Below are 22288 nucleotides of genomic sequence, written 5' to 3'. Positions count from 1 at the left end.
CTGACTTGCATACCACATTTGTAGAACATCTCCTGACCATTCATTTAATTTCTGCATTTCAACAGAAATTCCGATTCATGGGTTGGTAGTTTAAAAATTTGGAACAAACGATCTACTGGGGTAACCTCGGACGGAAAAAAACATAATGATTCACACAACTTTCGGCTTTTTCCAATAATCCTCAATTAGATAAGCTAAACGAAGCATCGCTACTTATCAATCGATAAGAAATTTCTTGTTTGGGTGAGATAAGTTGGCAGCCGTAATGTTTGGCAGTTGACACATGATCGGCTGTTTACAAATGGCCGATGACAGCCCCTTTTTGCTTCAAATTTGAGCCAGCAAACGGGCACACAATGGCATATTTTCACTACCGTTGCGGCGAACGCATTACTTTATTAAACGACAATTGTACGGCGGTGCGCAGCGACAGTGACTTCGACAATGGTTTGGTAATAACGGCCGAACCCCTCGTCAACGATGTCCTTTTCGAAATAAAAATCGACAGAAAAGTACACCATTTCATAGTGATAGTTCAGCGTTTAACTGCTGGTTTCAGGTCAATTCCTGGTCAGGGAGCCTCGAAATTGGCGTGGTTGACTGTGACCCCTTGCATTTCGATTTTCCGGCATGCTCTTCAAAAATACAAGCCACCTCATGGGTACGTTGACCTCTACATGGCCAGTTGGTCATTACTTGGGTTGCAGATCATGTCAGGAATGTCGTTCTTCAAGAGCGGAAATTGTGTAATTGAGAGGTATGGCGCCGATTTGGATAAATTAAATCAGGATGATAGGATAGGTTTAATGCGCACATCTGAGGTATTATGACCCAGACACGAATTTTTGCACACAAGTCCTGTTTAAGGGTGATTTAATTTTCTACGTCAACGGGGAGTCCCAAGGAGTCGCCGCTGAAAACATCCCAAGTATAGTCTATGCCATAGTCGATGTTTACGGCAAATGCGTCCAAGTCAGTATTACTAGTCCCGCCCTCCGGGAACACAACAACGACGACTGCCTCAGCGGCAGTTCGGTCCTGGCCATAGAAAACGATATCTTAAATGTGACCCTAGGGGGCGACTTAAGCGAACTCAGCATGAGCAGTAGTAACAGTCTTGATATCCGTATGGATATGAACGTGAGGTATATTTTTTACATAAATGTGGGGCACCTATTAAAATAGAAAACACAGTCTGAGTCTCCCAGAGGAGTGCCCCCGACCAGATAAGTTACGTTTCCACGATCGTTGCGGCTCATTGGTCAAACTATCAAACGGCAATCGGACAGCTGAACGTCGCCGGCCTTTAGACGAGTTCAACAACGGGGTGGTCATGACCCACCGCCCCCTACGCGACTCGGAGCTGTTCGAAATCCGAATTGACCGCCTCGTCGACAAGTGGAGCGGCAGTATCGAGGTAAAATAGTGCCAAAGCGAGCCAATCGCCAATTGACTGCCTGCAGATGGGCATCACTACGCACAACCCCAGCACGCTGGTATTCCCCGCCACGATGACCAACATGCGCAGCGGCACCATAATGATGTCCGGTTGTGGCATCCTAACGAACGGAAAAGGCACCAGACGCGAGTACGGCGACTTCAACCTCGACGAGTTGAGCGAAGGCGATCGCGTCGGCATGATGCGCAAGCCCGACGGCAATTTACACTACTTCATAAATGGGCTGGACCAGGGGGTGGCCGCCCAACGCGTCCCTTCCACCGTTTGGGGCGTGATCGACCTCTACGGCATGACGATCAAAGTATCGATCGTTGAACGCGACGAAAGAGAAGAGCAGAATCTCATGACGCGTAAAAACACCCGCGACCAACAAATCCCAGTCCCTGATCCCCAACCTCTTCCCGACTACTATGACCGGTTGACCTTTCATCCGAATTGCGGTACGCATGCGCAAGTTATTAATAATGGCAGGACTGCCCATAGGCCGAACGCAGCCGATGATTTTAATAACGGGGTGGTGCTTACGGGGCGGCCTTTAAAAACGGGGGAGTTGTTCGAGGTGAGGCTGGATAGGGTGGTGACGAAGTGGGCGGGGTCGATTGAAATAGGCGTGACGACGCACAGTCCGGTTGATTTGGAGTTCCCGTTTACTATGACGAATGTGAGGTCGGGGACGTGGATGATGACGGGAAGTGGGATTATGCACAATGGGACGATCGTTTTGGAGCAATATGGGGTCAATTTGGACAGGTTGCAAGTGGGGGATCGCGTGGGCGTGGTCAGGAAGGAAAATGGGTTGTTACACTTTTTTGTCAATGGGGTGGATCAAGGGGCGGCCGCTTCGAACGTCCCCGAGAAAGTTTTCGGAGTCATAGGTATCTAACACAATTGAAATATTAAATTCCTCAATTTGTAATTTTTCTAAGATTTATACGGCCAGGCTGTTGAGGCTTCAATCATCGACATGTACGACTATGGATCACCCGATACAATTAACTCGAGTTTATCCAACACAACACTTTACAGGTAGGTGCGTGTCTTGTCTGGAATTGCAGCTAATTTGCGAAACCACCAGTGATTTGAGGTTTCACCACGTTCATGGCAAAAACGCCCGGATTGTGAACGGGGGCTTGACCGCGTTAAGGCCTCGCCCCCTTTCGGAATTCAATGATGCTATTGTGTTTTCGAGTCGGCCGCTTCGCGACGGCGAACTTTTCGAGGTTTGTCTCGACAATATCGTCGATCGGTGGTCGGGAAGCATCGAATTAGGTCAGTACGGCCGACATTATTACCCAGTAAGTAATAAATCGTCCTAAAGGTGTGACCGCCGTTCGCCCCGACGATATCGAGCTTCCGGGCACCGCCACCGACCTCTGTCGCGACACCTGGATGCTCAGCGGATCCTCCATTATGGAAAATGGCACCACGGTCAAAAACAACTACCCCTGCGACTTGGACACTCTCGACGCTGGCGTTCGAATTGGAGTCGTGCGTTCAAGCGACAAAACTTTGGAGTTTTACAGAGACGGTGTCCCCCAAGGACCCGCCTGTATTGTCCCCCACAGTACGGTATATGCCGTTGTCGATCTCTACGGGCAATGTGCCCAAGTTAGCATTCCTTGTGTCTCCCCACTTGTTCCTATTCCCACAAATTTAGATAACTGTCCCCGGTCGGACACTTCCATTAGTTTGCAAGCGGTTAGTGTAGTCCAACCGGCGGTTCAAACCGATCTACATATCTTCTCTGATTGTCACGGCAAAGGCGTGTGTTTGAGTGACGGTGGCCGATTGGCCAAACGCACGAAAGATTTAACCGGGGCGGTGGTATGTAGCGCCACAACGCTCGAAAGGGAGGAGCTATTCGAGGTCACTATAGTTTCATTGGTCGAGCATTTGGCCGGAAGTATAGTCATAGGCGTGTCGGAAACACCTCCCGGGAAATCCAACATTAATATCTTCGAACAATGTTGTTACATCACCGGGAACGAACTCAGATTTAGAAACAAAACAATTCAGTTATTTACTCCGAGCTTGCATTGGCTGAACGTCGGGGACCGAATCGGGTTACTCCGAACGCTCGATGGCGCTTTAAAAATTTTCATAAACAGTGAAGAATTAAACTTGTGTTTGCCCCCTCTCCCTGAGACTTTATACGTGGTTGTAGACCTGAAAGGGTCGTGTAATGCCGTCGCCGTGACCAGTCACAAGTCACCCTTGTGGTCCCTAAACAGCGCACGGTTGCAAGACAGTCTCGAACTTTGCAACCAAGAACAAATCGAACTGGTCAGAGATCCGGACGTGTCAACAATTTACGAATTTCACGACAACCACGGACGAAATATCGAGATTGTTGAGGGTCGTACGACTGCGAGACGTGTCGCTTCATATAATCAGGGCGTGGTGATCGCTCAGCCCGCCCTCGAGATCAGCTCAAAGGTCCAGATCATAATCGACCAACTGGAGACGCGATGGCAATCGTCGATTATCGTGGGCGTGGTTTCGGGACCACCTGAACGTTTGAATCTACCTGTCAATGCACTGGCGTTCAAAGCACCGTGTTGCATTGTCGCAAACGATTGGATTTCGGTGAACGGGGTCAAGTCACGTTCGAACTTCGGCCAACGTTTGAGTAATTTACAAGTTGGCGATACTGTGGGTGTTATGTTGACCCTTTCCGGGTTGAAGTTGTTAGTGAATGGGATTGAGGAGGAAGCTTTGTCTTTTGTTTTTCAAACGGGGCAAGCCATTTACGCTGTTTTTGATCTCTACGGGCAGTGCCAACAGGTAAAGGTGCGTTTGTTGATTCGTGGTGAAGCAATTGATTGCAGATTAAAATCTTGAATGATGTTGCGCAAGAGGTGGCCGAAAATTCGGTCACTGATTACGAAAAGGCGGACCTTGAAAGTTGCGAAAAGGAGCGACTGACTTTACCCATACCCTCAGCAAGTACTAGTCTAACATCGTCAGGGGGCGTGTCGCGTCCCTCACCGCCTAGTCCAATCAAATCGCTGATTTGTTCCTACAGGGACGAGTGTCTCACGTTTAAGAAACGCCTCCTTTTGCCAGGTTCGCCCACTTACGTAATTTAATCCCATACGATTTTTTTTTCTCATAGATAATTATTTTACGTCAGACGACCCGATCTGCCACTGCTCGACTTGCATAAAAGGCGAGAAAGATAACTCTCTCCTGGGTTGGGTGAAATTTCCTCTGAAAAATTCAGCCAATACAGCGACCGATAAGTGGCACACGGCCTTCTACGTGTGTAAGGTGGGGGCGGTGCGTTGTATACTCGACAAAGGGCAGCCGCTGACCAAAGGCCAGGCCCAGTGGTGTAATCTAGTGGCACAGAAAGAAGACGATGTCCAAGTCGTTTTTTACCCAACCTTACAAAACTGCAAGACTTCAGGGTACAAGACAAACAATCGAGTGGTCCATGCCGCTTTTCAATTGTTAGTCAAACCGAGCGCCTACTCCGTATCGAGGGATCCACCCGAATGGAGCACCAAAGAAACCGGAGCAATTGTTCTACATTCGCTTTTGATTCAAATTGAATGTAATTAAATGTGTAGCGATTGGTGTGTGCAATTAAACATTCGGAATTTTTTTTGTCGAGCTGTGATTATGTTAACGAATTTAGTCTGATGATTGGAACAAGTCGAAGATGTGATATTATTTTTCCCAAATTCGTCATCAAACTAATTTTAGAATAGGTTACCGATGTATTTATTTACAACAAGCAGATTTTATCCAAGACACACGGCACTGTAGTATACGTTAAGTTTGTTTACGGACCGAATAAAACATGTTGACCACAATGATTGGCTTTTTTTCAATCCTTGATAAAAAACTAGAAGTCTAAAAAATACAATGGCAATATTTTGACGTCTCTAAACGAACTCCAAATGTCAAAAATCGGCAAAGTAATTTTGAAAAATTATGGGGGGCATTTTGGCGCCCGATTTGTTACAACTTCCGCACATAACTTCAAACAAGCTCAAAAAAAGCCGGCAGAAAAGAGTGCTCCCCCTGCCCCCAAAAGTCCTCGCTTGAAGGATTTCTCAATTTATCGCTTCACGAAAGAAAGTAAGAAGAAGCCGCACATGCAGAAATACACGATTGATCTTAACGAGTACTTGGCAGTTTGCAAAAACAATTTCATTAATTTGTGGTTCCAGTTGTGGCCCAATGATCCTTGACGCCTTGCTGAAAATAAAACGAGAGCAAGACTCGACTATAACTTTCCGCCGATCCTGTCGTGAGGGTGTGTGCGGCTCGTGTGCCATGAACATCAACGGCAGGAATGCTCTTGCCTGCACTAAACGAATCGAACCGAAAGGTGACTGCAAAATCTACCCCCTGCCCCACATGTACGTCGTCAAAGACCTAGTTGTGGACATGACGCGCTTTCTAGACCAACACAAGCGAATCAAGCCGTATTTGATACGCAATCACGACGTGGCCATTGGGCAAAAACAGTACTTGCAGAGTCTGAAAGACCGCGATAAGTTGGTAATACAATTTTGCGGCTTTTTCAGTGGTTTTATCAATTTTTTTCGAGGATGGTTATATTGAATGCATTTTGTGCGCTTGTTGTTCGACTTCGTGCCCTGAATATTGGTGGCACGGCCACGGCGACAACGATTTTCTAGGGCCTGCGGCCCTTTTGGCCGTTGACCGATGGATCAGAGATTCACGAGACGAAGCTGCAGAATGCCGACTTGCCACACTACGTGACTATTTCAGTGTTTACAGGTGCCACTCGATCTTCAATTGCACGAGTTGCTGCCCCAAACACTTGAATCCTGCCAAGGCGATAGCGCATCTGAGAATGCGACTTGCAGGGAAAAAACAAAAGGAGAAACCGGAGATGACCGGAATGGTGTAAAACTTGTGTTAAAATTCATTTATTTGTATTGTGTTGTGGCAGTAAAATATTTTTATCAAAAACTACGTCATAATAATTACATGCAAGACAAACACACCGATATGTAAACTTTTACACAACAACAAAAACACACGACAAAAGTTTCACAAGGGCAGTGTTTTATTTATTTATTTTTTTGGAGTCGCTCAATCGTGTTATTCACTGGTTGCTCCTTGAAAGTGTCTTCCAAGTCCAAAAATTTGTTGAATTCGCACCAGTTGATCAACTTATACTTTTCGTACTCGATCACTTTGATGCAACTCAACTCATGCTGCAAAATTCGTAAATATACAAAAAACAATTTTTTATCGAAACCTCACTTTCAAACTAATGGGTTCAACGTCTGGTAATTTACAAATATCCCGATTGACGAAATTCAAAATATCCTCGTAGCAGAGATTACCTTCGTTATCTTTCTGTATTCTGTTAAAAACCATCAAATACCGAAGAAATTGCGCGAGATATACTCACACTTGCAAAATTTTGTCGACGAGTTCTTTCTCCAAAGGCAGTCTGCAGGCCCGTAATACAATGTAGCACTCATTTCTGGGTAAAACCCCGGATTTGTGGGGGTCTCTCATCAAGAAATATTCCCTCAATCGGGCCAAATCGTCCCAAAGCCCCCGCTTTAATTCCGTCAGAGTGATTGCCCTTATTTTTTCACGATCATACTTTTCGGTTAAGTCGACATCGCCGGGAAAAGCCCGAGCGATTGTGATCATTTCATGTTCGGTGAAATCGTCGCCCAAAATCCCCAATAATTTTGCCCTAAAACCCTCCACTTATTTTCTACCAAACAAAATTTTATTTACTTGAGAGTATCATAAGGAATGGTTGTACTCTCTTTCGGCATATTTTCCGCAACAAAATCCTTGTAAGTCGGTCTCAGCTTTTCGCGAATTTTCCCCATTATAACTTTAATGTTCGCTTTCGGGTACTAAAAGCCACATTTACAACCGACTAAACCTAAACCAACGCATCACCTGATGATCGTGAATTTCCATATATCTGAGCGCATACTCGTCTGCGTCTATCAGTACGAATTTAAAACTGTTAATAATCAAAGTAGCCCCCACATACATGTCTTGGGACTTGTACGTGATTGGCGGTTTACTTGTATAGACCCCTTGATTGGGTAGAGCGACGGACCTCCGCGCGAAGAACTCCTTCGTATCAAAACCTACAATACGTGAGTAAGCCGCGCCCCGTTATCTTCACGCCACGCCCATACCCGAATTTCTAATCCCGCGCTCAAACACAGCAATCGTGTCGTCAGCCAAGTAGTAACTTATGACAAAATGCCGAGTACAGTTCTCGGGTATTTTCGACAACATTCGGGCCTCGAATCGTAAAATGTGACTGTCGATCCCGATTCGATCCAAGTTGAGGAATTTTTTGAAGTCTCGATGGGGCGCCTTGGGCTCCACTGTGATACAATTCTGGGCCGAGTCCTCATAAGAACCGTAGCCGTTCCAAGGGGGCAACTCGCGCTCCTTTTGCTCGACTTTAACCCCCGCGTGCTTGTCCTCAGGGAAAGCTATGGCGTCTAAACTGTTCAAACCGTACATACTTCTGTAGTACTCCCGGGTATAGGGGTCACAGTCAGTGAGTACCAACTTCCTCCCGTAACAATTAATCACACTTCCAATAAACAGATCCTTTTCGCAGTAGTACTCCGTGACCTCGACCCCACACGACAAGGGGTCTTTGATAAAGCGCCCCCCTTGCAACCCCGGCCCTAAAACATTTAAAACGGTGCTAGCGCAGTTGGCGCCCGGCATTGGCAGTTCTTTGTAAGTTTTAGGAATTTTGTCTCTATGCAAAAAAATAAAAGTGGTTTTCTTGTTACAATCCTCGGTCGAAACTTCCCGGATTTCAATCGTATCGTCTGCTAGGTAATATAAAATTTCCAGACGGTGCAAATACCCAAAGACTGTCTCCTGATCGTCCCAATAGCCATAAAAACGTAACACTTTCCGGTCATTTTCCAGAAACTTCCCAAGGGAATCGTCTTTCTTTTTCCCTCGTTTTTTAATCCTGGCATTTTCTTGATTACGCAACTCCAAGAAAGGATCCCCGGGAATGTTTAATGAATCCGGGACGTGAATCCCACACCGATTAAGAAAATTCCGAGTGAATTTATCACAATCGGTGATTTTAAAAACCCGGCCATAGAATTCGACCTCTTTGCCAACATTTAAATCAACAACTTCGTAAAAATTATCATCCATGGGGGCCGGAAACCGGATTCGGTGCCGACAAATTAGAGTCCCTAACAATAAACATTTTCCTCTCAAATTTTACAACTTATAAGCAACCTTGCGCAATCCCGCTATTTTCAACTTTGGGCTCAATCACCTGAATCGTCCCATCTTCGAGGAAAAAATAAATTTTGACCCGTCGCAGTGAAAAGGGGGCACCACGTACCTCCTGCAACGTCTCCTTAAAAAACGCGTCGAAGCACAAGATCTACAGAACGGAAATTAGCAAGCGTCAACATCCGACGCACCGATTTACTTGTTTGTCAAACGCGATCCAGGAGGGGAGTTCCAGAACTTCGCCCCTGGGGTACAAAGAGGGGTATTTATCGGAAAGTGGCCCGAACATATTCGGTCTGACTTTCTCGACCAATGCTGGGACCCCATCACCGATAAAATCGAATTTGGGGTCCATATTAAATTTGGTTTTTCCCAGCTGAAATGTGAGTTCGGAGGTAATCATGGTACGGGTATGGGGTTTTTACCATTGGGTTGAAGGTATAGCCCGGCAAAAAGGGCAAATCGGGGCACCGCAAAGCCATCGTGTCGTGAATTTGACGGAAACTGGTTGTCATAGAGACGTAAATAAATCAAAGCCGGTCCTGGGCTTAACTGACGTTTCGTGGTAGACAACCAGTTATACAATCAGCTGGGCCAAGGTGAGTGCGAGCAACTTTTACCGATTTTGTAATGTTGTAAATATAGTTTGTGATGTCATATTGAACAACACGAGGCGGGGCGGTTGTAATCTCACAACAAATTGAAATGCTTCAAAGATAACCCTTTAGTAGCTCTCCATTTCCTTGGAAGCAAGTATGCTATTTTTGTCTCCACTTTTAAAAATATTGAGTTTTAGAGATGAGTGTGAGTAAAGACGGGAGTCAAGCCATGGAGAAACGCTCCGAGGGCTCCAGCATCTTGAGCGTTATTTTCAGCGCAGTCAAAAAGGTAATTTTCGAGGGGCGAAGACCTCACACAAACTGACCTAATTCTAGGCCTCCATTGTCGGCATTGTGTACTTTGCGGGTTACATGCAATGGTCGGTCGCGTGGTTCATTGGCCCCATTGTCCTTTTCGTGATCAGAGACCAATGGAAAAAAGCCAGCGACAGGAAACGCAACATAGCAAAAGCGGCAGCTTTAGCGAGCGAAAAAGACGTTGTTTTGGCGAGACTTGATGATCTTCCAGCCTGGGTATGTGAGGTCACTTCTGACTCATTTATTGTTAAATTATTACTGAGATAAGGGAACTGTTTGCAACAGTGTTGACCACAGAATCTATTTTTAGGTGTTTTTCCCTGACGTTGAAAGAGCCGAGTGGCTCAACAGAGTGAGTAAAACTCCCACAAGTAGAACCTTCGCCTAATCCCAAATTTCCAGATTATTAAACAGGTTTGGCCTAACATTAACCACTACACACGCGACTTAATCAGGGACACCATCCAACCAATTTTGAAAGAAAGCCTAGAAACGTATAAACTGTCCGGTTTCAAATTTGAACGCATTATCCTAGGCACCGTGGTAAATTGATTGCCACTTGTTTCTCGTGATTCAATGGTTTTTTCAGCCGTTCCGAATCGGGGGTGTTAAAGTATACGATAAAAATGTAGCCAGGAACGAAATTATCATGGATTTGGACATTTTGTAAGTTCTAAGACCACAGTTCAACTTTATATTTTCTCATAGTTATGCCGGCGATTGCGACATTACGTTCTACTTGGCCGGGATCAAGGGCGGAATCCGCGATTTCCAGCTCCACGGCATGCTCCGCGTTGTGATGAAGCCCCTGATCACCACAATACCGCTGGTGGGTGGCCTCCAAGTCTTCTTCCTCAACAACCCCGATATAGACTTCGACCTTATCGGCATCGCCGACTTGCTCGACATGCCCGGCTTGAGCGACATCTTGCGGCGCATCGTGGTGGAGACCGTGGCCTCAATGATGGTCCTCCCCAATAAATTCCCGATCAAGTTGAGCGACGACGTGGATGCCATGGAACTAAAAGCCCCGGAACCGGAAGTGAGTCTAGTTTTGGTCGTGGAAATGTAAGTTAGGGGGTTTTAGGGCGTTTTGCGCGTCCATGTGGTCGAGGCCAAGCACCTGATGAAGAAGGACATAGGAGTGCTAGGTAAAGGTAAATCCGACCCTTACGCAGTGGTCACTTTAGGTGCCCAAGAGTTCAAAACGAAGGTTATCGACAATAGCGTGGACCCGAAGTGGGATTTCTGGTGCGAGGTGAGCCCGATTGTTTTTTGTTCACTTTTTCGTGTTTTTGCATGCTTCGAGTCGGATTAGACAGCGAATGAGAAAATTTCACCTTTGCTTTCGAAAAAGTAGGCAAAATTAATGACAATCTTCAGGTGTTTCTTGTATTTTCGTTCATCAATTGTGTATTACCAGTTTAATGTGTTGGAATCGGACGGCCAACAACTTTATATCCATCTGTGGGATAAGGACGAAACGTCGGATGATGAGACTTTGGGCAGGTAAGACACCACCGGTAAACACCCTGTATATACACCAGAGTGGACCAAATTGTGGTGGGGTAGAAAGTGACAAGTGCTCAGTCACGTGTTGGTTTCTACAAGCTTCACGCTTGGCTTTGCATGGTTGTAGTTTTCACAGATCCATTTTTTTCTCTCCTCTTAATAATGTCGAATTTAGGCGCAGATAAGCTCGTACGAATCGCAATTACTAACGGTGAATGTGTGGGATTGGGATCCTGGGGTTCCCGGTGCCCAGAATCACGACTACTTGGGAAGGTACTAAGAGTTTGAGAGCATTCGCGCGCTTGAATTTGGTTTTTGCCATTTTTTTGTAAATAAAACGGCTTTATAGCAGTTTGTTATCACACGTGTTATGTTGTATAGTCGATCTTGGAAAGTACTAAGAGTACCTGGCTTCATCTTCATTTATATGATAAAGACAAGGGTCATCGAGATGACGATCTTGGAAGGTACCACTAACATATTATCATTTCGACTATTTTTTTACCCTCATCTACTGTCTCTCAAAGCATGGCGTGTTTTTTTCTTGTGTGATTAGCCCTTCTTTGCTTAACTCATTAACTAAATTCGCACAAACTTCCACAAAACACTAACTATTGACACAAATTTAGGGCCACGATTGAAGTATCCAACATCGTAAAGAAAGGCCAAGACGACTTGTGGGTCACTTTGGAGCAAGCCAAACACGGCATGGTCCATTTACGTTTGACTTGGCTCACGTTAAGCGACAATTACTCCGATTTGAAGGCTGTAAGTCCTAACTTCTCCCAAAATAAAAAACACTTAAACAGTAATATAGGCCCTCGAGGAAACGCAACAATTACGAGTCACATCGATGAGTACGGCCTTGTTAACAATCTTCCTTGATTCGGCCAAAAACCTTCCGGTAGTAACAATTTTTTCGAATTTTGCACGAACTCGTAACAAATTTTTCAGCAAGCCCGCGCGAGCACAAAACCCGACCCTTACGCCGTCCTCAAAGTCGGCAATACGACCAAAGAGACCAAAGTCTTGGAACGCACAATACACCCAGTTTGGGAGCAAGGCTTCTCCTTCCTTGTGGCCAACCCCGAATCCGACACACTTTACTTGACAATAATTGATCGGAAGACAACAAATGAGCTCGGCCAAGTCACTTACAACATCAGTAAACTGGCGAAAAAGACCAAAATGGAGGTTTACAAAGAACCGTTTTCGTTACTTAAATCCGGACCGGAGAGTAAAGTCATCTGGTCGATGCACTTAAGGGTGATTTGTCCCTATTTCCTGTACTTTTCCCCCTGAAACCGGGATTTTAGGTACTTAAAAGGGCCGAAGGAGTCGATGACACTGACTCTGGTGATCTTCCATCTTTGCAACGCGAGGATTCTAAAGTATTAACAAGTGACGATGTTCCTCCAACCCCAAACCCAACTCCCGAAATAAATGAAAGTGCCACTGAACCGATCCCTAATTACGACGAAATGATTAAAGCGACTGCAGCAACAGTAGCGAGTACTCCAATCAAAGAGAGCGAACTCACTCATCGGAGCCCGAGTGTCACTTCGTAATAACTCCAGCTAAGTTAGTATCTCTTGACTGTTGTTTTCTTACAGATCGGCGGGTGCCCACGACTTGGGTCGTATTCAATTGACAATCAGATATAGCGTCCAACGCCAGCGTCTCATTGTTGTAGTGCACCAAATCGCGTAAGTGTCCTTAATCAAATTTACGATTTTTTTGAAAAAAAATTCCAGAAATATACCCCTGAAAGACCCCTCCAATATCCCCGACCCCTACGTCAAGCTCTACCTCCTTCCAGAACGGGCTAAGGATACGAAACGCAAAACGCACGTCGTTAAGGACAACTGCAATCCGATTTTTGATGAAAGTTTTGAATATATCCTCTCCCAAGGCGAACTGAACACTAAACAACTCGAAGTTACTGTCGCATCGCAAAAACAGCTGTTTTACAGCAGCAGTAACATTTTGGGAATGGTACGTAATAGGGTTGTGTGTATTTTGTGTGATTTTTGTTTCAGGTGATTATCGATTTTGAGAAACTTAATGTAAGTCAGCCGTACAACGCTTGGTTTGATCTTACGCCGGAGTCTGACCGGAATCACCGCTAACCGTCAATTATTTATCAATCTACTTATACAAGTGATGTAATACCGTTTTTAACTTTTTTATGTGTTGCTATTTATGCCAGTTATGTATTAATTAATAAAGCGATGTTGAGCTTAATTGCTGAGTTTATTCGCCTGTTGTACGACAAATAATTAATCAAAAAATAGTCACCTCCAGTCCGTTAACAATACACTTCCTTAACTAAAAGTCCCCTCTCTCACCTGGCATTTTAATAGAGCATGACTCACACCTGAGAACTTGATTGAAAGATTCAGTCAAACATTGTAGAAATATTTATTCGCGTGAACCAAAACCAAATCAGATTTTGAAGAAAATGATCAATAAAAAATGTGGGATAAAAAAACCCTAAAAAACACTATCACATTGATAACGATAAGGCGATAACTCAGATTTCAAAAATGAGATGTAATCCACTTAACGCTCATTTTTCACTGAAGAAATTGCGGTTTTCGTTACCATAATATAATCATTTTATACAATGAGTCGTGACCTCACCGCAAGTGAAGTTTCCGTCCCGTTGTCCGAAACCATTCTGAACGTAGAAACCGTCGTCAAGCTAATTAAGAAGGTAAAAATCGCCGATATTTTCCTTGCCGTACACCCACAGTGTCGCAATCAAACAATCAAATAAAACACTTGCCCAATAAATAAATACACTTGAGATAATTCCAGCTCGGTTTCTTCTTCCTCATTTATTTACTCGGCTATTATGAATTTTCCGTCGTTTTGCCCTACGCCCTCCTTACCTTCGTGGTGCTAAACACGAAATGGCGCAAAGAAACGAAAAACAAATTTCGGGTGGCTAGAAGCATCGCTTTGGGAAGCGAGAAAAATGTCGTGCTAGAAATCTTCCAAAATGAGCTTCCCGCCTGGATAAAATTTCCCGAAATTGAGAAAGTCGAATGGCTCAATAATGTGTTCAAATTAATTTGGCAACAAATAAACGAGTACACGCATGATTTGGTGCCGAAAGTCCTCGAGCCGGCCATACAGGGCTACGTTTCGGACTTCAAATTTAATAAAGTGATACTCGGGAATGTGGTAAGTTGAAAATCGGAAACAAAACTAAAAATAATCGAAGCCGTTGCGAGTCGATGGAGTCAAAGTATACGATCAGGAGGACAAACGGAAGATTGTGATGGACTTGAATATTTCGTACGCTGGCGACTGTTATGTCACGTTTCACACGTTCCGATTCACAGGCGGTATTGAAAAAATCCAGGTAGGGGTAAACGAGGCGAAGCCGAGCTGAACACTTTACTTCCAGTTCCATGGCACGGTTCGAGTCGTTCTCACACCGCTAATTTCGAAAATGCCCCTCATTGGTGGCCTGCAAGTCTACTTCATGGACGAGCCCCACATCGACTTTGATTTAATCAAAGCGACTTCGATTCTAGACCTCCCGTACGTGCGCAACAAAATCAAAAACACCACAATGAATGTCATTAACTCAATGTTCATGTATCCCAACGTTTACTCAATTAACTTGACCGAAGGAATAAACATGTCCAAGTTGACCGTTTTCCGCACTGAAGTACAGTCTCACTGTTATTTTTTTATTTTAAGAGTCGGTTGTAGGGAATTTTGAGGGTGCACGTAGTCGAGGCTAAAAACTTAGTAAACAGGGATTTAATCGGGAAATCTGACCCTTACGTAGTGCTCAGCTGCGGCTCAATTCGGGTCGAGACGCCCGTCGTTGAAAATTGTCTCAACCCGAAGTGGGATTTTTGGACGAATTTTGAAATTGAGCCGAATTCGGAGTTAAAAATTGAAGTTTGGGACAAGGACGAAGGGTCAAAGGACGATTCATTGGGACAGTAAGTAGGAATTAGTTTGTGGTCCTGAAACAGATACTGTTTCAGCGCCAAAATCAACGTGGCCCAAGTTGCTAAAATTGGTCAATCGGACATGGTGAGTACCCAAATTTTGGTAACTCATATATTACAAATAATTCTAGCCAATCGCCTTGCAAGGAGTTACAAAAGGTAGGATTTATATCAGACTGACTTGGCTCTCTTTAAGTTCAAACTACGACGACTTGGAGACTGTAAGTCCTAAAATTCGACAAGTCCCCGAAATATTGTACTTTTTTGAAGATAATGAAAGAAACGGAACTGCTGAGTCCTAATCTACACACTGCCCTTCTGATGATTTACTTGGAATCGTCCCTAAACTTGCCCAAATTTTCCAAAACGAGTCCTAATCCTTACGCTGAACTTGAGGTCGAGAATGAGACAAAAACGACTGATCCGGAGCAACAAACTTGCGAGCCTTTGTGGGAAACCGGCTTCACTTTCTTGCTTCGGGACCCAAAAAAGGCTGTTTTAAATCTAAGAATTATCGACGCTGAGAGTAAAAATAAAATGGGAGAGGTATCTTTCCGAGTTGATCATTTGAAAAACGAACCTAACATGGACCTAAAACGCCACACGTTTTTCTTCAATAAGCCGTTTTCAGAGGCGTCCGTTTGTTGCTCAATGAAACTACGAGTATTTTAGAAAAAAAATTAAAACACAATTTTGACTTGGCCATTGTAGGTACTAAAAAATGACAGTCTTGAAGACGAAAAAGATGACAGTGATGCGCCCAAACCACAAAAAAAATTAGTAAAGCAAGAATCGAACCTTTCAATGATATCTAAAAAAAGTGTGACGACTGAAAGCGAAGGACTTGCATCGGAAGACAATGCAACAATCAATTCGTCCTTGTAAGCCTCCCTAAAATTTTGATTTCAATTCCGTTGTTTTTAGTGATTCTGAAGGTGACACTAATTTGGGAAAAATCAAACTGTCTTTATCCTACAGCCAACAGAGGCAAAAACTAATCGTAGAAGTGCATGAAGTGTACGTAACAAGAGTTTTGTGAAAATTGTATTACTTTTTTTACAGAGATTTAGTCCGGAAACGCGCCCAAATCTACGTCAAACTTTACCTCCAAACCGACAAACAACGCAACCACCGCAAAAAAACAAAAGTAAAGCAAACCTAACAATTAACCAAACCTAACCGGTCTTCCAGATCGCCAAAACCAAAGACGCTGTTTTCAACGAATCCTTCGACTATTTAATTTCAAACGCGGACCTCAACTGGACCAACTTACTCGTAATGGTGAAAACCGACAAAGGCCTGTTGAAGAAAAGCCTCGGCCGAACCGTCATCTCCCTGCAAGCGTGTGGCAATTTAACCGAACCGTTCACCGACTGGTTCGACTTGCGCTCAAAACACGGGGAACATGTGTATCATTTGATCAAATAAAATGTTTTGTTTTGAATTCTATTATGCAAGAACACACCCACGCTAGAAACGTGTTATCAAGGCCTTACTACACCAAGGTCGCGGTTTCATGATCGATTGAATCACAGAAATAACAGAGAGATGACTGAAACCGCTCGATCTGTGGTCTAACAAATAACAAAAAAGTGACGCCGTTGCGTCGTGGCGTGAAATTTATTCCAATAACTGTAGAATTCTTGTTGTAGTTGTGGCACGAATCTAGTAAGTCGTTTATTTCAAGCCATATTTATTTTATCGCTTTCTAATCACCCATAATTCACACATCGCCACAAACATAAATAAATATTTGCACAAGATACGACAATGATAAACAAAAGTCAGACTAATGTTGTTTGCCATAGCCAATTGAGCAACCAAAATTAGCGTCGGTGTCGGGATAACACACGACTTACCGAACTTCTATCTTATCACTTGGACAAAATACAAACATAATGATGAATTTATGCCAATTAGTTGTTTCTACATGTTTCGTATCCGCAGATCGAGGAATAAAGCGCGTCCCATTCGACGCCACCGCTACTCCAAAAGTAGGTGTTATCACAGGTGTTATGTATTTCATAATTGTGATAAGGATACATGTGGGGCGCACCCCATTTATCGATTTTTTACCAGTAAACAACGATAACTGGCCGGAACTGGTCACAGTTACTTTGTGTGTAAAAATTTGTAAGTAATTTTGGCGGGAAAATTTTTATTTGAATTTTTGTCGCCCGATAACCACTTAAAAATAAACATTACGGACGCTAGAGTGAACCCAGGTTGAAATTACCTAACCGTAAAGGTCATTACCGACTCGCCTAACACGCAAAACCGGCTGCATTCTGATCGCGATTATTTTTTAACCTACACCAATTTTCCACCTAATTATACGAATAACCTCGAACCTTTCTTATTAGCAACAATAACGCTGATGTAATAAATTGCAGAGATGACCGAGAGTGACAATTTAATTCCACCTCTCGAACCTGAAATACAACTCGGGCAACTCAACGGAAGTGCCATGAAGAAACGGTTCTTCGTCATAAAAATCTTCTACAAGGTATACCACCATTTTAATTCACTTTGTTGAAACAATAAGTTTGTAGGCAATTTTGATTTTCGTCGGCTATGCCATCTCCTACATGCAATGGTCTTTCATCCTCCTATTTGTGACTGCGGGTACTTTAATATGGCTCGAACAGAGAGATAACACCCATGCCAGCAAGATAAAAGTGAAAGCTACGGCCTGTTCGTTCACGAAACAAGACTTAGTCCGACGAATCGACGAAATACCGTCATGGGTAACGAAATACCTGTAGCTTAGGTGCGTCACACAATAGACGGTTACAGGTCAAATTCCCCGACAGGGAACGCGCCGAATGGCTGAACCAGGTAATAGCCCAACTGTGGCCCACTGTCGAAAGCTACATTGTCAAGCTGTTCCGAACCTCAATCCAGACGAAAATTCGGAAAAAATATGACTCTTTCCAGTTCGAAAGCATCGACTTCGGGCCTACAGTAAGGCAAAGTCCTGGATACAAAACAAAGTACTAACGTAATTTCCAGCCACCCAAAATAGACGGTATTAAAGTATACACAGCCGCCGCAACCACAGACTCGATTATCATCGACTTTGATGTTTTGTAAGTCAATTAACTGAATAACTCATCGCCAATTGTAAATTTTTAGCTATGACGGCGACTGTGATATTAATTTCTCCTTCTCGGGGGCCGAAATCGGTGGCATTCGCGATTTTCAGGTTCGTTCCGGTCAAGTCCGGCCCTTTAGCCGCTTCTTTGTTCCAGTTAAGCGTCGAAGTCCGAGTTGTCCTGAAGCCACTCCTGCCCAAAGTCCCCCTAATTGGAGGAATCCAAATCTATTTCCTCAATACGCCCGATATAAATTTCACTCTGGAAGGTCTATCCGGCATTCCAGGCCTTAGCTCGTTCATTCGGTCCAAAATCGAGGAAAAAATCACCAAAAAGATCGTTTTTCCGAATAAGATCACTAAAAGGTTCTCCAAATCGGTGGCACCGTCTGAACTGAAGGCCTTAGAACCGGCCGGTGTGCTCCGGGTGCACGTTTTCGAAGCGAAGGATTTGATGGCAAAGGATATAACCGGAAAATCTGATCCTTATGTTATCCTGTATGTGGGGGCGCAGGAACGGAAGAGTAACACTGTGAATCAGTGCCTTAACCCCAAGTGGGATTACTGGTGTGAGGTATTAAGCCCAATACTTGCAAAAATTTTATTATAACAAAATTTTCAAGTTTGTTATAATTGACCCGAAGGCGCAACACCTGGGATTCAAGCTTTATGATCGGGATAACGTCAATGAGGATGATTTTTTGGGAAGGTTGGTAACAATTGGTCACACTTGTGGTTTCATTTTTCCGATTTAGTGGCGAAGTTGACATAGCCTCAGTCCTCAAAGGACAAACTGACCAATGGATCACCTTAGATAGTGCCAAACATGGGGCAATCCACCTACGTTTCACTTGGCTGTCTCTCTCCTCGGATCTTGAAGATCTTGATGAGGTTTAGGTCGTTTATTTAGAAGAAAAATCAAAAACTCAATTTTACAGATTTCAAGAGAGACAAAATTATTACAAGTTGACCACATAAGCACCGCTCTCTTGACCATATACGTCGATACGGCCACGAAACTTCCCGAAGCTAAACGACTCGTGAAACCCCATCCTTACTTTATCTTAACACTGAGGGACCAAAAAGAGAAAAGTCGGGTCAAAAAACACACAAATGACCCGTGTTGGGAGCAAGGATTCGTAATGTTGGTACCGAATCCTTTGGAAGATTCCCTCCACATGGCCATTTTGGACAAACCAACAGGGAGTCTTTTGACGCAATTCTCCTACAAAATCTCCGATCTGATGCAACTACCAGATTTGGAAATCAGCAAAAAAGAGTTTATTTTAGATAACGAGGAAAGTAAAGTCGTACTTTCGCTACAATTACGGATACTAACAAATGAAAGTTACAAAATCGAGGATGAGAGTGAGAGTGACTCTGAGGGTGGATTGTCACGTCAAAGCTCACTAGAAGGTAAAATTTACCCCAAAATAAATCAAGCTCAATTCAGACTTATTTAGAAACAAGTGTGAAATCGCGGGGTTCGTTCCGAAACTCCCCCAAAAAAATTCTCGAAGACGTACTATCCAAGACATCAGTCTCGCCCCAATCGGCTAAGCCACCAATCCAACGCACACCAAGTGTTAAGTACCGCCCACAAATCGGCGCCCCGCCTCTTACTAACCAATCAAAATTGCAGCGAGCACCGGCTAGGCCGCCTCGAAATAAGTTTAGAGTACAACGAGCCGCGACAAAAACTCCTAGTGACAGTACACCGAGTATCGTAAGTTATTGCATTAATTGCAATCACGTGACCGAAATTTTCCAGTAATTTGCCGCTGAAAGACCCCTCCGACATTCCCGACCCTTACGTTAGGATAAAAATGTATTCGCAAGGTCACACCACAGGCCCCACCTACCGTACTAAGGTAACTCCGCCCGTCCACAATTCTCGTGTTAACGCCACGCCCATTTCAGGTGGTGACGGATAACTGCAACCCCGTCTACGAGGAGACTTTCGAGTACTTATTCTCAAAATCGGACGCTTACGAACAGACGCTTGTGGCAACGGTCAAGTCGAAGAAATTCCTCCATAATAACACAATGGGACAGGTGGGTTTGATACGGTTTCTGGGCTTGGTTTTATTGGTTGTTCCAGGTTGAAATTAATTTGAAATATGTTAATTTGAGCGAGCGGTATCGAGAATGGTTCGATCTGTGCCCCAAGTCGAGTTAAGTCCGTGTTGTGATCGCGAGTGATTGTCCAAGTCTCTTTTACGGACGAATTTTTTAGGGCACAGTTTGCAAATGTGAGGGCGTGTCCCCGAGTGGATTTTTTCGTGGGTGCGCAAGTTGGACGACTGGCAAAACGCCTTCGAGCAGAATTTACAAATGTATGGCTTACTCTGTAACAAATAAAGTATTATTTCTCCAAAGTGCTTTTTGTCCTACTTTTGTATGTATCCTTTCGTGGCATCGCAAGTTACTGGCTGACTTAAACCCTTTGTTGCAATTTTTACAACAAAAGGGTCGTTCCTCCGAGTGCACCCTCATGTGTTTAATCAAATCGCCATGACTCGAACAGATTTTCCCGCATTGGTCGCACTGTCTCATATTTTTCGTTTTGAGTAAATCGTCTTTAGTCTTATCGTACGTGTTACTTGCGATCAGTCTTTTTTTCTCGTGCAGTTTCAAATGTCGTAACAAGTCGTATTTGTTGACGAACGCTTTCTCGCACTCGGAGCACGGAAAATCCCTCTCGTTAGCATGGATTTTCAAGTGCATGAGAAGTGAACGATTTGACTTGAATTTTTTTGTGCACACCCTGCATTCGTATTTTTTCTCACTGTGTGTTTTTAAATGCGTTTGTAAGTTGTCCTGATGGAGGAAACTTTTACTACAAAGGAGACACTCAAATCTCCTCAGCCCCTCATGTTTTACGATGTGCTTATTAAGGGAGGCCTTAGTTATGTAGCTTTTGCCACACTTATCGCACTTGTATTGCCGTAAGCCCACGTGGGAGCACAAGTGCCGGCTCAGTTCAACCCTGTACGTGAAAATTTTCCCACAAATGTGACACTGTTGGCCCGACTTGTGATTTTTTTGCACGATAACTGTAGGAGTGTGTTGGCGGCTTATGTGGATTGTTAGCGATTTATGCGAAGGATATATTTGGCCACACTTGAGGCACTTGTGGTTTTTGAGCTTTGCATGAGTTGATAAGCATTTATCGAAAAAACGAACGCAAGTGGCGAGTTCATCGAGACATTGAGGACAGATGAGTTGGGGAAGACCGTCGTTTTTATGTATCTGGAAAATCAGTTTTCATGACACTGATTTATGCAGATAACGTTATCAAATCATTAAAAACAATTAAACGGAAAACAAACAAATAAATATTACATACCTGCACCAGGGCCAGGAAATTTACTGCACCATTATGGGGGCTCACGGCGAACAACTCTTTCAAGTCTTTGTCACTTAAACACACTCGGCACACATTCATCATACTCTAATCGTCACTTATTTTCTGTAATTTGCAAAACGCAAAAAATTGTTTATCAACTATCAACCACTGACATTTGAAAATTAATTGACATTGACGATGCAGATCACTGTATTACCTACCGTGAATTCCATCAATTTTCAAAATTTTCGCATCTTACTAAAGATTCAATAATCCTATTTAACATTAATTATTTATCATTGTACACTACGTAAAAATAGCACCCTTGCTAATAAGTAAATTATCCCATAAATTTTTTTAAGATAACTCAAACTGGGTATGTAAAATTGGTTGCCTACAACACAGAATTAAATAAACCAAAAAAATGCATAAGAGACACGTTTTCGCACCATTTGAAACTTGTGCAATCAAATTGATTTAGTATAAACATAGGCAACGTAACCCCGATTACGAATTCACCAAGAACCCAAAAATACGCCCTTGACTTTGACCTTTCTTAGAAAAATGCAAGCGCATTAATTATGTAAAAATGATGTAAATAAAACCTTTCGCTAAGTGAGATACCGTCTCGTTAATGAAACAAATAACTATCAAACAATAATGTTAATTGTTGCACATTTTCACTTGAAAAATATTATTAACGATAATAACTGTTATTACAGTGGTGGCAGTAATAAA

At 43.5% G+C, this 22288-nt stretch overlaps 7 protein-coding genes across 12 annotated transcripts; 5 read left to right on the top strand and 2 right to left on the bottom strand.

Moving 5' to 3' along the window:
- The first annotated feature begins 14 nt into the window (after positions 1 to 14).
- Neurl4 (Neuralized E3 ubiquitin protein ligase 4) lies at positions 15 to 5277 on the top strand. The gene is made up of 11 exons (XM_008195631.3): positions 15 to 512; positions 560 to 661; positions 708 to 821; positions 868 to 1145; positions 1195 to 1417; positions 1464 to 2334; positions 2386 to 2485; positions 2535 to 2728; positions 2778 to 4243; positions 4288 to 4525; positions 4575 to 5277. The coding sequence occupies exons 1-11, from the start codon at positions 309 to 311 to the stop codon at positions 5021 to 5023; spliced, it is 4239 nt and encodes a 1412-aa protein (XP_008193853.1). The 5' UTR covers positions 15 to 308; the 3' UTR covers positions 5024 to 5277.
- An 85-nt stretch (positions 5278 to 5362) lies between these two features.
- On the top strand, positions 5363 to 6409 carry LOC663097 (succinate dehydrogenase [ubiquinone] iron-sulfur subunit). Its single transcript, XM_969158.4, has 3 exons — positions 5363 to 5591; positions 5638 to 5971; positions 6021 to 6409. Exons 1-3 carry the CDS (start codon positions 5365 to 5367, stop codon positions 6345 to 6347), a joined length of 888 nt encoding a protein of 295 aa, XP_974251.1. The 5' UTR covers positions 5363 to 5364; the 3' UTR covers positions 6348 to 6409.
- Positions 6410 to 6484: 75 nt separating this feature from the next.
- Efhc1.2 (EF-hand domain containing 1.2) lies at positions 6485 to 9270 on the bottom strand. Its single transcript, XM_969185.4, has 9 exons — positions 9130 to 9270; positions 8904 to 9080; positions 8705 to 8855; positions 7618 to 8658; positions 7370 to 7566; positions 7199 to 7323; positions 6858 to 7154; positions 6707 to 6809; positions 6485 to 6657 (listed from the first exon to the last, which is right to left on the bottom strand). Exons 1-9 carry the CDS (start codon positions 9217 to 9219, stop codon positions 6511 to 6513), a joined length of 2328 nt encoding a protein of 775 aa, XP_974278.2. The 5' UTR covers positions 9220 to 9270; the 3' UTR covers positions 6485 to 6510.
- A 79-nt stretch (positions 9271 to 9349) lies between these two features.
- On the top strand, positions 9350 to 13377 carry Esyt2 (Extended synaptotagmin-like protein 2). Of its 3 annotated transcripts, none has more exons than XM_015980140.2 (16): positions 9350 to 9453; positions 9501 to 9592; positions 9640 to 9837; positions 9932 to 9973; positions 10024 to 10164; positions 10211 to 10287; positions 10330 to 10663; positions 10709 to 10879; positions 11309 to 11406; positions 11763 to 11901; positions 11951 to 12037; positions 12088 to 12399; positions 12450 to 12697; positions 12747 to 12839; positions 12888 to 13128; positions 13173 to 13377. In XM_015980140.2, the coding sequence occupies exons 2-16, from the start codon at positions 9503 to 9505 to the stop codon at positions 13260 to 13262; spliced, it is 2361 nt and encodes a 786-aa protein (XP_015835626.1). In that variant the 5' UTR covers positions 9350 to 9453; positions 9501 to 9502; the 3' UTR covers positions 13263 to 13377. The 3 variants fall into 3 exon arrangements, with proteins under 3 accessions (XP_015835626.1, XP_064212607.1, NP_001165864.1); XM_064356537.1 differs by lacking the exon at positions 11309 to 11406 and adding an exon at positions 11045 to 11130; NM_001172393.1 differs by lacking the exons at positions 9350 to 9453; positions 11309 to 11406 and adding an exon at positions 11045 to 11130 and having other exon boundaries at positions 9503 to 9592.
- Positions 13378 to 13632: 255 nt separating this feature from the next.
- Positions 13633 to 16551, top strand: LOC663179 (extended synaptotagmin-like protein 2b). The gene is made up of 12 exons (XM_008195632.3): positions 13633 to 13849; positions 13954 to 14322; positions 14363 to 14503; positions 14549 to 14815; positions 14860 to 15098; positions 15144 to 15192; positions 15239 to 15328; positions 15378 to 15770; positions 15819 to 15988; positions 16032 to 16124; positions 16170 to 16254; positions 16299 to 16551. Exons 1-12 carry the CDS (start codon positions 13760 to 13762, stop codon positions 16533 to 16535), a joined length of 2223 nt encoding a protein of 740 aa, XP_008193854.1. The 5' UTR covers positions 13633 to 13759; the 3' UTR covers positions 16536 to 16551.
- Positions 16552 to 16639: 88 nt separating this feature from the next.
- Positions 16640 to 20579, top strand: LOC663203 (extended synaptotagmin-like protein 2c). 4 transcript variants are annotated; one of them, XM_015980329.2, is made up of 16 exons: positions 16643 to 16775; positions 17501 to 17613; positions 17660 to 17854; positions 17904 to 18071; positions 18120 to 18196; positions 18243 to 18312; positions 18359 to 18775; positions 18825 to 18910; positions 18957 to 19092; positions 19140 to 19617; positions 19665 to 19791; positions 19844 to 19927; positions 19973 to 20072; positions 20122 to 20256; positions 20303 to 20380; positions 20438 to 20579. In XM_015980329.2, exons 2-15 carry the CDS (start codon positions 17503 to 17505, stop codon positions 20378 to 20380), a joined length of 2262 nt encoding a protein of 753 aa, XP_015835815.1. In that variant the 5' UTR covers positions 16643 to 16775; positions 17501 to 17502; the 3' UTR covers positions 20438 to 20579. The 4 variants fall into 4 exon arrangements, 3 of the variants coding, with proteins under 3 accessions (XP_015835815.1, XP_015835814.1, XP_008193857.1); XM_015980328.2 differs by adding an exon at positions 17055 to 17101 and having other exon boundaries at positions 20303 to 20579; XM_008195635.3 differs by lacking the exon at positions 16643 to 16775 and adding an exon at positions 17111 to 17240 and having other exon boundaries at positions 20303 to 20579.
- Positions 20545 to 21649, bottom strand: LOC103313160 (gastrula zinc finger protein XlCGF8.2DB). The gene is made up of 3 exons (XM_008195684.1): positions 21551 to 21649; positions 20631 to 21453; positions 20545 to 20549 (listed from the first exon to the last, which is right to left on the bottom strand). The coding sequence occupies exons 1-3, from the start codon at positions 21647 to 21649 to the stop codon at positions 20545 to 20547; spliced, it is 927 nt and encodes a 308-aa protein (XP_008193906.1).
- Between the last annotated feature and the right edge of the window lie 639 nt (positions 21650 to 22288).

Source organism: Tribolium castaneum, chromosome 5, assembly GCF_031307605.1.
Source record: "Tribolium castaneum strain GA2 chromosome 5, icTriCast1.1, whole genome shotgun sequence".
NCBI classification, from domain to species: Eukaryota; Metazoa; Arthropoda; class Insecta; order Coleoptera; family Tenebrionidae; genus Tribolium; species Tribolium castaneum.
The sequence above is the reverse complement of the archived record's forward strand: the minus strand, read 5'-3'. Positions and strand labels throughout refer to the sequence as shown.

What these genes read in the sequence shown, in the direction of transcription:
- Neurl4 (XM_008195631.3), top strand. Translation starts at nt 309, where the DNA reads ATGACAGCCCCTTTTTGCTTCAAATTTGAGCCAGCAAACGGGCACACA. An exon ending in AAATACAAGCCACCTCATGG is followed by an intron (nt 662 to 707) that starts GTACGTTGACCT and finishes CTTGGGTTGCAG; the next exon opens with ATCATGTCAGGAATGTCGTT. An exon ending in GTCGGGAAGCATCGAATTAG is followed by an intron (nt 2,729 to 2,777) that starts GTCAGTACGGCC and finishes ATCGTCCTAAAG; the next exon opens with GTGTGACCGCCGTTCGCCCC.
- LOC663097 (XM_969158.4), top strand. Translation starts at nt 5,365, where the DNA reads ATGTCAAAAATCGGCAAAGTAATTTTGAAAAATTATGGGGGGCATTTT. An exon ending in TACACGATTGATCTTAACGA is followed by an intron (nt 5,592 to 5,637) that starts GTACTTGGCAGT and finishes TTGTGGTTCCAG; the next exon opens with TTGTGGCCCAATGATCCTTG. An exon ending in TGAAAGACCGCGATAAGTTG is followed by an intron (nt 5,972 to 6,020) that starts GTAATACAATTT and finishes ATTTTTTTCGAG; the next exon opens with GATGGTTATATTGAATGCAT.
- Efhc1.2 (XM_969185.4), bottom strand. Translation starts at nt 9,219, where the DNA reads ATGACAACCAGTTTCCGTCAAATTCACGACACGATGGCTTTGCGGTGC. An exon ending in GTCGACAAAATTTTGCAAGT is followed by an intron (nt 6,810 to 6,857) that starts GTGAGTATATCT and finishes GGTTTTTAACAG; the next exon opens with AATACAGAAAGATAACGAAG. An exon ending in TTGAACCCATTAGTTTGAAA is followed by an intron (nt 6,658 to 6,706) that starts GTGAGGTTTCGA and finishes CGAATTTTGCAG; the next exon opens with CATGAGTTGAGTTGCATCAA.
- Esyt2 (XM_015980140.2), top strand. Translation starts at nt 9,503, where the DNA reads ATGAGTGTGAGTAAAGACGGGAGTCAAGCCATGGAGAAACGCTCCGAG. An exon ending in GAGCCGAGTGGCTCAACAGA is followed by an intron (nt 9,974 to 10,023) that starts GTGAGTAAAACT and finishes CCAAATTTCCAG; the next exon opens with ATTATTAAACAGGTTTGGCC. An exon ending in TAAAAGCCCCGGAACCGGAA is followed by an intron (nt 10,664 to 10,708) that starts GTGAGTCTAGTT and finishes AGGGGGTTTTAG; the next exon opens with GGCGTTTTGCGCGTCCATGT.
- LOC663179 (XM_008195632.3), top strand. Translation starts at nt 13,760, where the DNA reads ATGAGTCGTGACCTCACCGCAAGTGAAGTTTCCGTCCCGTTGTCCGAA. An exon ending in ACTACGACGACTTGGAGACT is followed by an intron (nt 15,329 to 15,377) that starts GTAAGTCCTAAA and finishes ACTTTTTTGAAG; the next exon opens with ATAATGAAAGAAACGGAACT. An exon ending in GCAACAATCAATTCGTCCTT is followed by an intron (nt 15,989 to 16,031) that starts GTAAGCCTCCCT and finishes CGTTGTTTTTAG; the next exon opens with TGATTCTGAAGGTGACACTA.
- LOC663203 (XM_015980329.2), top strand. Translation starts at nt 17,503, where the DNA reads ATGACCGAGAGTGACAATTTAATTCCACCTCTCGAACCTGAAATACAA. An exon ending in GTGGCATTCGCGATTTTCAG is followed by an intron (nt 18,313 to 18,358) that starts GTTCGTTCCGGT and finishes TCTTTGTTCCAG; the next exon opens with TTAAGCGTCGAAGTCCGAGT. An exon ending in ATCTTGAAGATCTTGATGAG is followed by an intron (nt 19,093 to 19,139) that starts GTTTAGGTCGTT and finishes TCAATTTTACAG; the next exon opens with ATTTCAAGAGAGACAAAATT.
- LOC103313160 (XM_008195684.1), bottom strand. Translation starts at nt 21,649, where the DNA reads ATGAATGTGTGCCGAGTGTGTTTAAGTGACAAAGACTTGAAAGAGTTG. An exon ending in ATTTCCTGGCCCTGGTGCAG is followed by an intron (nt 21,454 to 21,550) that starts GTATGTAATATT and finishes CTGATTTTCCAG; the next exon opens with ATACATAAAAACGACGGTCT.